We start from the raw sequence: 11,104 nt of genomic DNA, 5'->3' as shown, positions 1-11,104 counted from the left end.
AGCAGATTCGGTTCATCCAGTCGTTTACTGGGTGGGTCATCCAATCAGTTGAAGAGTTCGAGCGGCCCCCCAAAAGTAGTGGAATCGCCTCAGAATTCAGAGTGAATTTTCCTCCAAACTGGGACATCAGTCTGCAGCACGGGGCATATATGCCAACCCATGATGTCTGCACTTCGTATCTATCCTACATCTCTCCCTGTTCTACTTCTCTGAAGAATCCCAAGGGCTTTGGGTGGTCTGTGTTGAAGAAATTCCATTTTTCCTTAATCCAGTGTGAACTTTCAAACTTCAACATCATTGAAGCTTTACCACAGGAGAGATCAAAGATGGTCAAACACCGGCGCCATTGTTGAGAGGCAGCTCCTGTCATTTCACTGGCACCTTAGTCACTTGCCCTATTCTTTCTCCATTGCAACCTCTTACTTTCCTCAGTTCTAGGGACAGGATAGATGACCCACTACAGAAAACCTCACAGTATGCATATGTATTAAATGGGAGCAATGTGAGTGAATGAGGAGACAAGTCTTCTTCTGCTGTGTAAAACCCATAGTGTGAAAAGACAAACTTTAAGGACCAGAGCAATAGTACAGTGGGACAGGGCATTTGCTTTGTATCCGGCCATCCCAGGTTCTATCCCTGGCATCCCATAAGGTCCCCCTGAGCCTGCCAGGACTAATCTTTGAGTGCAGAGTCAGGAGAAACACCTGAGTGCTGCTGGTTATGGCCTCAAAAAAATTTATAAAAAAGACAAGCTTCCTGTGGCAGGAAACCATACAGGACAGGCACATGGGGTACAGTCAAGAAGAGATTGTCTGTGTCTATATCCCATGCTATAAAAAACAGCAAAAGATAATAAAACCAGCACATTCACAGATTAAGTAATAAATCTTAGACCTCAAACTCAAATTAGCTCAAAGTAGTGGTTTGGAGGGCTAAAGTGGGGGGGGGTGATACCATCAGGAAGGTGTAAAACAGGTTTTGCAGAGAATCTGGTGCCTTTGGAGCTTAGCCCAGAGAACAGATCAGCCCATGCAATGTCCGAGGAAGTGAAATGCATCCCAGGCCACAGGACCCCAGGAAGTGTCGGCTGGCTTGGTGGATTCACAGACACAAAAGCAAAGCCGCAAGTGAGCAAAGAGATGGCATGAGATCCAAAGTCAAGAGATTAGATCTGGCTTCAAAGCCCTTGTGGGGAGACGACTGTCCCCAGGTTTAAAGCAAGTTCAGGCTTTTCAGCTCTGAAGAGGATTCCAGAGCATTTCCTCTGGGCCCAGGAAATGTCATTTCTTTCTCAAGAATGCCAAGTCCGTGGCCCTGAGGGAACTTTGCGAGAGGTGTTGGTCCCACAGGCGTCCTTCACTCAAAGCTCCTCAGGCTGTGATGTTTCCAAGGGTTGGCGTTTTGTCCTTGTGGTACTCGGCCTCCCTGCCACACACCACCTGATAAAGTGGGTTTTTATTAAGGCAGGGACTCGGAGCTCAAAGAGGGATATGAAAAGCCTGTAAGAAAAAGTAATTTAATCACTGGTTCAGGGCCAAGCATCTAGCCAAGCACAGGTCCCTGTGGTCTGGAGGTGTAGGGGGAGGTCTGATCAAAACACCAGGATCCCCAAGGCTGGATAGGAAAAAGAGGTAGATGAAGGGCATAAAGACTAAAGGTGGAGAGAAATTGTCACTGGCTGCCAAATTCTTTGCCACAACGATCATGTGGGACCTGGGACCCCATACTCTGCCATTTGGAAATCTGAGTCCCTTTGAGGCTCATCCAGGACTCAAGCATGCTGTCATCTGGCTCTGGGTGGAGAGTTTCAAGCACAAACAGCACGGGGCCCTCACTCCCTGTAACATCTTTCTGTCTCCACGGCCTTAGCCCAGGGCCATGTGCACCAAATGGCTCACATCTCATTCTGAGCAGGACTCTGGGACCTAGACACATGGCTGGACTGTCTCGGAAATTCCTGGGCACCTGACAGGTATCCCCATTCAACACTGTGCCTGCTTCAAGGCCATGCTACCTAGTAGTAAGGATATCTGGACTCTGGCCTTCTGCTGGGCTGGGTCTGAAGGCTCTGCTCATAGAGGCAAGCAGTGCCTTTATTCAGTACCCCTGTCCTAGGATCTAACACCATGGGAAGAAAGATGGGAGTACATGAGAGCCACAGGTATGAAACCAGCATAAGTCAGTTCTAAGCAATGAGGCCTTTGATACAGTCTGAGGAGGTTCTCCTCGCCCAATTCTGCATGAGCCACACTTCCCATGAGTCCATTGAAATCACCAATACATAAATCAATGCCACACCAGACATGGAGGCCCTGGCATCCCAGAGTACACCACCCAGCCTTTGCAATAGAGTTGAACTTCAAGTCTCTAATAAATGATGATGAGGGCTGGAGCAATAGTACAGCAGTAGGCATTCGCCTTGCATGCAGCTAGCCCGGGTTAGATTCCCGGCATCCCATATGGTTCCCCCAAGCCTGCCAGGAGCAATTTCTGAGTTCAGAGTGGGAGTCAACCCCTGACTGCCCATTGGGTATGGCCCAACCCCTACCCCCCAAAAATGATAATGAAGGGCAGGAGTGATAGTACATCGGGTAGGGCATTTGTCTCACACACAGCCCAGGTTCAATCCCTGGCATCCCCATATGGTCTCCCAAGCCCATTCAGGAGTGATTTTCCTGATACACAAAGCCTGAGTGTTACCAGATGTGGCCCCAAACCAATAACAAAATTTATGATAATAAAGAGGGGGCGAGACCCACACCAGAGAGTTTGTGTCTCCCAAGTCCATTTTGAGGAGATCCTCGCATAGCTAGAAACAAGGGGATCAAGTTTTACAGACAAGAATCTAAGAGTCAGAATGGAGAATTCACTTTTTCCGAGGCCCCCCCAGCATTTCTGAGACATAGCTGAGGCAGCATGATGTGACCCGTGGCTGGGAAAAATTAGCTTGATGGGTCTCTCTTGGAGTTCAGGAAAGCACCTTTTATGATCCAAGAGTCCACTAAAGGGGAACATCAGAGCTCGGCCCACAGGTTCCCATGTGGCCAGGCACACGTCTCTCTAAGGAAGCCAGAGACCTGGTTTTTTTGTGCAATCTCCCAGTTTGACAAGGTTTTTTACTGGCTCCGTGTTGGTTCAAACAACTAGCATAAGAGACTAAAGAGGTTTCACAGCCAATGCAATGAGCCTTGAATGGATGCTGCTTTGACAGTTTAACGATGAACACTGTAAAGTGGCCAGCTGTTTGAGGACAGGGAATTTGTTTGTTTGCCCCCTTGGGTGTGATACTGGAATTATGTTTTGTGAGACAATGTCCTTGGGTTTAGGAGATCCAAGCTGAAAAATTTAAAGAATGTCAAGAATTCTCAAAAAAATAAAAAGGAAAAAGTGTGGGGGAAAAGATGGCAAAGAGGAGGGAGGGAGGAAGGGAGGGAGGGAGGAAGGAAGGAAGGAAGGAAGGAAGGAAGGAGAAGGAAGGAAGGAAGGAAGGAAGGAAGGAAGGAAGGAAGGAAGGAAAGGAAAAAAGGGAGGAAGGAAGGAAGGAAGGAAGGAAGGGAGGAAGGAAGGAAGGAAGGAAGGAAGGAAGGAAGGAAAAAGGGAGGAAGGAAAAAGGGAGGAAGGAAGGAAAGGAAGGAAGGAAGGAAGGAAGGAAGGAAGGAAGGAAGGAAGGAAGGAAGGAAGGAAGGAAGGATAGGAAGGAAGGAAGGAAGGAAAAAAAGGGAGGGAGGGAGGGAGGAAGGAAGGAAGGAAGGAAGGAAGGAAGGAAGGAAGGAAGGAAGGAAGGAAGGAAGGAAGGAAGGAAGGAAAAAGGGACGGGAGGGAGGGAGGGAGAAAGGGAGGAAGGAGGGAGGTAGGAAGGGAGAGAGGAAGAGAGGAAGGGAGGAAGGGAGTGAGGGAGGGGAGAAAGGAAGGGAGAAAGGAAGGGAGGGAGGGAGGGAGGGAGGGAGGAAGGAAGGAAGGAAGGAAGGAAGGAAGGAAGGAAAGGAAGGAAGGAAGGAAGGAAGGAAGGAAGGGAGGAAGAAGAGGGGAGGGAGAAAGGGAAGAAGGAAGGGAAGGAAAGGAAGGAAGGAAGGAAGGAAGGAAGGAAGGAAGGAAGGAAGGAAAAGAGGGAGGGAGAAAGGGAAGGAAGGAAGGAAGGAAGGAAGGAAGGAAGGAAGGAAGGAAGGAAAAAGGGAGGAAGGAAAAAGGGAGGAAGGAAGGAAGGAAGGAAGGAAGGAAGGAAGGAAGGAAGGAAGGACTGGAAGGAAGGAAGGAAGGAAGGAAGGAAGGAAGGAAAAAAGGGAGGGAGAGAGGAAGGAAGGAAGAAGGAAGGAAGGAAGGAAGGAAGGAAGGAAGGAAGGACGGAAGGAAGGAAGGAAGGAAGGGAAGGAAGGAAGGAAGGAAGGAAGGAAAAAAGGGAGGGATGGGAGGGAGGGAGAAAGGGAGGAAGGGAGGGATGGTAGGAAGGGAGAGAGGAAGAGAGGAAGGGAGGAAGGGAGTGAGGGAGGGAGAAAGGAAGGGAGAAAGGAAGGGAGGGAGGGAGGGAGGGAGGAGGAGGAAGGAAGGAAGGAAGGAAGGAAGGAAGGAAGGAAGGAAGGAAGGAAGGAAGGAAGGAAGGAAGGGAGGAAGAGAGGGAGGGAGAAAGGGAAGGAAGGAAGGAAGGAAGGAGGAAGGAAGGAAGGAAGGAAGGAAGGAAGGAAGGAAGGAAGGAAGGAAGGAAGGAAAAGAGGGAGGGAGAAAGGGAAGGAAGGAAGGAAGGAAGGAAGGAAGGAAGGAAGGAAGGAAGGAAGGAAGGAAGGAAGGAAGGAAGGAAGGAAGGAAGGAAGGAAGGAAGGAAGGAGGAAGGAACGGTCAGTAAAACAGAAACCCTCATAATCATACCTACAAATGAGGAGGTCCCAGCTAGGGCTGACTCTACCCATCCATGACATTGGACAAAGCTTGGACACACAGCTCACTGTCTCAACTGCTGTGTGGGGTGGGTGCTTACTGGCACCTAGTGGGTAGAAGCCAAGGATGCGGCCAAACCTTTAGCATTGCACAGGACACAACCCCCCTCCCCAAATACAAAATTCCCCAGTCCCCAACAGCCAGGGGGCCACATGGAGAAACCCTGTTCTAGGGCAAGGAAATGTGGGGCACATATTCTTTTTCCCCCAAGGTTGTTTTTCTTGGCTGGTTTTTGATGGATACCGACGTTTCCCAGTAAGAACTGGGGAGAAGACAGAAAGCAACATGGGTACAGACGCACCCAGCATGCAGCTAGACACCCTCACTCAAGACCATCCCTCCTGTTGGCAGGAGTAGCACAGGGTGTTCAGGGGCACTGGGCACACTGTCAAAGTCACCTGCAGGGGACCTTCTTGTTTCTGCCCCTACTTGGCCAAAAAAAGGGGAGCAAGGGACATGCCATGATGCTGAGCCTGAAACCCTGGCATCCAAGTGGCTGGTTCTTGGAATGTGCAGGCTCATTGGTCATGCAGCAGTCTGGGCCCGGAACTGCCAGGTGTGCATGATCTTGGGTGAGCCGGTGTCTTCAGATGGGGGGTGAGGAGATACGCCCATCTCTGTCAGCTTGATGCCCCAAGTAAAGCAAAAGCAAGTTAGAGACTTGGGCCACCCGGGAACCAGCGCGTGACCAAAGTGGTAGGGCCAGTCACACCCAAGCAGCCCTTTGCCCCTGCAAGCAAACCCTTAGCAAGGGCCAAAGTGATAGCACAGTGGTAGGACATTTGCCTTGCATGCAAGCTGACCCAAGGAAGGACCCAGTTTCAATCCCTGGCATCCCATATGGTCTCCTGAGACTTCAGGAGTGATTTCTGAGCACAGAGCCAGGAGTAACCCCCTAAGCACCCAAACACACAGAAACACACACAACACACACACACACACACACAAGCAAAGCAAACCCTCAGCAGCCACTTCTGACGGGGCTGAACTCTGAACAAGACATGAGTAGCCTAGTGCCCATGCAAATCTCTGGGGCAGCATGCCTCTCAGCCCCCCACAGAAATGCACAGCTCTGCTGCATCCCAGGGAAAACACAGACACAGAATGCAAGTAGGAATCATCTAGGATTCTTGCACCCCAACTCTAAAACTAGGGCCAGAATAAGCAAGTATTCTCTTTTAAGCCGATAGGGGCCACCCCCCCCATGAGGAGGTTGCTACATGCAGAATTCTTACTAGAACTCAATGGATGTGCATTTAAAGGAGCATTTCCACCCCACCATACCCCCCATTCGGATGTTCAGGCCATCTGCACAGAGGATCCCAGGTGGAACCCTGGGGCTGGGCATCAGTCACCCGGTTTTCTAATTGTGTGACCTTGGGCAAGTCAACCTGAACCAGGCTTTTCTCCCTGTGTCAGTGGGGTTAAAACAGTGCTTGCTGACTCAGTTCTAAGTAAGGGCTGAATGAGAATGAATGTGTACACACACCACACACACACACACACACACACACACACGTATATGCACGCATGCAAGCACATCTTCACTCAACAAGTTAAACCTTTTCCTTCAAGACTTGGTGCAGCATGAAAGTCCATAGCACCTAACGTCACTGGAGAAATTCTGAGGAAAAGGAGACATTTGGAGACTGGAGACTGGTTGTTTGTTTTTGGTTTTGCTTTTTGTTTTTGTTTTTGTTTTTGCTTTTATACAACCCAAGCTGGCATTCTGCTATAGCCAGAGTAAAAGCCAGGCCCTCAAAAGTGCCTTTAAACTTGGATCTAATCTTCAGGGAATATTAACTTCCACTTTATTCTGTACTCTGCAAGACTGAAATAATGTGTTCAGGCTTTCACACACCACACACACACACACACACACACACCACACACACACACCACGAGATGAGATTCTACCTCTAAGATCTTTCCTGATCCCTGTAGAAGCATGTATCTGCACCCCTTCTCCCTTATGCTGGGGTGCTGCTTTTTTCCTGGAGCAAATATGCCAGGGTGGGCTCAGGACCCAGAAGTTGAGCATCCTGCTATGTATGTGCCCTTTCCAAGGTTCCTGGGCTCAGAAAATTCAGGTCACATAGGCCCAAGACTGCCTCCCACCTTCTCCCAGGTGCCAGAAGGTCGGTGCTCAGGGAAACCTCTCTGCCTCCCTCCACGCCTCCCCACCACCACCCCACACCCACACCTAGAAGCCTTAACGAGGCTTTTTTTTTTTTTTTTTTGCAAGCCAAGGTGATGTTTTGGGGTGATGACTGCAGCTGAGGAATAAGCCCCCCCTGGAATGGCCTCTGGGGGGGGGGGGTCTCTGCCGCCCAGTCTCCATCACCTTAGTACTACTGACCTCTGCGAATCCAAGACCATACCCCCTACCTGAGCTAGAAGTCCAGCCTCTGGGGGAGCAGGTGAGGGAAGTCAGTGGGCAGGACTGCACCCCCACTCCATTAGTATGTCAGACTCTCCCCCACCCCCCAATCCCTACCATGCTGACTTAGGTCCCTGTCCTCTGGGCACCTCCCCCACTGACCCTGGCCCCAAAGGAACAACTTCTTCTCGTCTGCCCCCCCAGATCCGTCCCTTGGGGGTCCGGAGGGGGGGTATCACTGGATACTCTGCGTATAAATAGGAAATAATTACTAGTGAGGTGGAGCTGTTCCTTCGCCTATTTTTGGTGGGTCTCTTTGTTCCGATTTTGCAGGGAGGCGCACGGAACAGAACGCGTGAACGCGCGCGCACACACACAGGTCCCCCCCCGCGAAGGTGGCTGGTAGGGGAGAGGTGCGGGATGGAGGGAGCCTACTGGCCACCCCGGGAGGTGGGGGGCCATCTTCCGAAAGCGATGAAAGCCTGAGTCCCCCCACCAACCATTCCGAGGTTCTCAGGCAGCCCTGAAACCCTCCCTCCCTCCCTCCCCAACCTCCTGGCACCCCACCCCCACAATCCCGCCAGGCCTCGGCGTGGGCCAGGGGCTGCCAGTTTTGCCTCTAAAGTTCCTGGGTCGTGGGAATGAATGGATTGGATGCCAAAAGAAAAGGGGGGGGGGGGTACAAAAGGAAACGAGCCCCATGAATGCCACCCAAATGCCTTCTGATGCTTCTTGCTCGCTCCTCGCTCGCTCGCTCGCTCGCGTGGAGACTTGCATAATGTAAGAAGGCCAGCGGGAAAGTTGACGAGTGGGGTGTCGTAGGGGTGCAGGCGCGTGGGAAGGGGGCTCCAGAGTCCGTGCCTAGGGGCGCGCGCCCCAACCGAGCCTCTGGCCCCTTTCCCCACCTTGCAGGAAGGGAAGGGGACCCGGCGAAGCAGGCGAGGAGGGCAAGGCGGGGGTGTCACCGAGGTCCCACACACACACACACACACTCCGGTTCCAGGGGGGGAAGCCTGGCAGCTCGGGGAGGAGGAAAGCGAGGCGGCCGCTGCAGGCAAAGCTTTTGTTCTCGCCACCTCCCTCGCCTCCTTTTTGCGCGAGTCGGTCGAGTCGAGTCGGACGAGTTGCAGGCGGCCACACAACACACGCACATTCACTCCTGTCTCCCGCACACACGCGCGCGCGCGGACTCACACACCCCCCTTCCCCGCTGGGCCCCGCCGGGCCCCCGTGAATCGAGTCGCTCGCTAGGGTCAGGGGCCTCCCCCGCTACTAACACTGGATCGCCCCTTTCCCCCACAAAAAAAAAAATCCAAGACTTTGGGGGGGGGGGGGAGAGAACTTCAGTTGCATCCCCAAAGCGCCTGCATCTCCAAGTCCTCCCCAAGCTGGACAGAGGTGGCCTAGAGAGGGCGCTAGTGTGTGTGTGTGTGTGTGTGTGTGTGTGTGTGTGTGTGTGTGTGTGTGTAATCTCATGCCAAACACACACAGACACACACACGCGCATATCACACACACTCAGATCCGCAACCCTGCGCTGAGCCTCGCGCTTCCCCTCTTTGCGCTCATCAGCGCCTAAGTTGGTTTGCCAGGCGCCCCGGAGAAGGGAGAGAGAGAGAGAGAGAGAAGGCAGAGGCTGGGATCATGGGCATAGGGGGTGATGAAGGGGTGACTAGGGCGACAGGACTCGGGATAAAGCCAAGGCGAGAGAATTGGGTGGGGAGGTGGCTGGGAGAAAAAAAAAAGAAAAAAGTGGGGCGAAGGGAAAGGATGGAGAAGGCGGCCCACCTGGACATATGCTCCCTTTGGGGCCGGTGCGCTTTCTCCAACCCCAGCTTGGTGAAGATGCCCACGAGCACCATGATAGCCACCACCCCGCAGATGATGTAAACGATCAGGTTGGTCTTGTCCTTGGTGGGGTCGTGCAGGGGGTCGTCCTTGCGCGCGGGGGGCTTGCCGGTGTTGAGCCAGAGCGGGCGTGTCGTAGTTGGTACAGGTGCTCTGGTTCAAACGCCGCTTCTTGAAGGTGCAGCAGAAGCGAAAGCCACAAGTCCCGCAGCAGAAGATGAAGTCGCCCGAGCTGCAGTTGAACGGCGGGTCCCACTGGCCCATGACATCGAAGTAGCCGCGGCAGAAGTCCGGCGTGGGTGCCCGGGTGGGCGGCGGCGCGTCCGAGACCCCCGCGCCCTCGATCGCTTCTCCGCCCGAGGCAGCCCCGGAGCGGTTGGTCCCCGCCAGGAGCACCACGCCCGTGCCCAGCTGTGCCAGCTGCCCGTGCCCCGCTCGCTCCTGCGCCCGGCACACGCGGGCGCACAGCTCGGTGAGGCAGCAGCCGACGAGCAAGCGGAGGACGCGGCGCATCGTGTCTCGCAGCCCGGGCTCGGCGGCTCGGCGGCCTCCTCCTCCGTGGGAGCCGCGGCAGCCGCCTCTCGAGACGCCGCTGCCGGGGGGCTGCGAGCCCGCCGCGGGTCGCACATGCAGGGACCCCCCCGCGCGGGCCGCCCGCTCGGTGGTCGGCGGCCACTGCGCGCGCGGTTCAGCCCGCGATCGCCTCCAGCGCGCCGCGCGCGCCCCAGGGGCCGGCCGGGGAGGAGCGCGGCGGGCCGGGCGGGTGGGGTGGGGGGGGAGGAGGAGCGGTTTTGGGGCAAGCGGGGTGCAGGTCCGGCGGGTGACCGGCGGGGAGGCTGGACTCAGAAAGGGGGGTGCGCCTTCTCTCCGGGGCCACCCGCTTGCAGGTTCCCCCCGCGTCCTCTCCAGCTCGCCAAGTGCGCTGGATGGAGCGAGCTGAAGCGACACTTGTGGAATGAAGGGCGGGCAAGGAGGGGAAGGGAGGGAGGGAGGGAGGAAGGCGGGGTGCAGGGGGGGCGGGCACCAGCTCCGGAGGGGCGGGAGAGGTGACTAGGCTAGGGCTGGAGCGACTTGGGGCCCGCAGAACCCAACCGAACCGTGCCGGGGAGGAGAGGAGAGGAGAGGGGAGGGGAGGCGCGAGCTCGCCGCACCTGCCTTCCTGAGCGCGCGCGGGTCCCCGGGCCTCTTGCGGGATGGGGGTTTGGGGGTGTTAAGGACGCAGTAAACAGCAAGTCCAGGAGGGGTGATGCGGGGGAGAGAGGGGAAGGGCCCAAGGTGGCCTCGACCCAGAGACCACCCGATCAGACCCCAGATCCACCTCTTGGTGCGCCCTCGAGGGGCGGTCTCCTGCAGGCGCAGCAGCCCCCCTAGATTGAGCTGGCCAGGCAAGGGGTTAGGGTGAAGGGGGAAACCGGACAAGGCCCCGGGGTTAGCGGCCCCCAGGAAGGATGCTTGGGGTTCAGCTCAGTCCCAAGCAGTGTTGGGGACCTGGGGACCGGGAACGGCCAGCGGTCTAGGCCTCGTCCCACAAGGTCCTTTCGTGGAACACTCCCCCAAACCGGGACCTGCCCACTTTTCACCTGTCTCCCCTTTTTGCCGCGTCCCTTTTGCTCCACGGGAGGGCACCCGACCCGCGCTGCCGCCCTGCGCCCTGATCCCGTGCAGCACCAGGCCCGCAACCACCCCGCCGCGTCCCAGCCTCTGTCTCCCCACCACCACCCCACTACCACTCGCGTCCCCAAACATCCTCACCGGAGCTGCTGCGCCCCGGGCCCGCCTTCCCCGATTTTCAGCCTCACGTCCCCTCTGTCGGCGTCTCTCTCTCTCTCTCTCTCTCCTTCTGCCCCGTCTTCTCTGAGGCCCTCTTCCCATTTCTCCCACCGCTTTCTCTCCTCTGCAGGAATTTGACTCCAGGAGCCCCCAAAAAGGAATTTGTACCAAGGCGGT

At 55.2% G+C, this 11,104-nt stretch overlaps 1 protein-coding gene across 1 annotated transcript; it reads right to left on the bottom strand.

The window, feature by feature from the left end:
• Positions 1-5,097: 5,097 nt before the first annotated feature.
• Positions 5,098-9,784, bottom strand: SHISA9 (shisa family member 9). The gene is given in 3 exon segments (XM_049768889.1): positions 5,098-5,191; positions 9,098-9,285; positions 9,287-9,784. Coding segments are annotated over 3 exon segments (666 nt in total). The 5' UTR covers positions 9,671-9,784.
• Positions 9,785-11,104: the final 1,320 nt, after the last annotated feature.

Source organism: Suncus etruscus, chromosome 2 (genome assembly GCF_024139225.1).
Source record: "Suncus etruscus isolate mSunEtr1 chromosome 2, mSunEtr1.pri.cur, whole genome shotgun sequence".
NCBI classification, from domain to species: Eukaryota; Metazoa; Chordata; class Mammalia; order Eulipotyphla; family Soricidae; genus Suncus; species Suncus etruscus.
The sequence above is the reverse complement of the archived record's forward strand: the minus strand, read 5'-3'. Positions and strand labels throughout refer to the sequence as shown.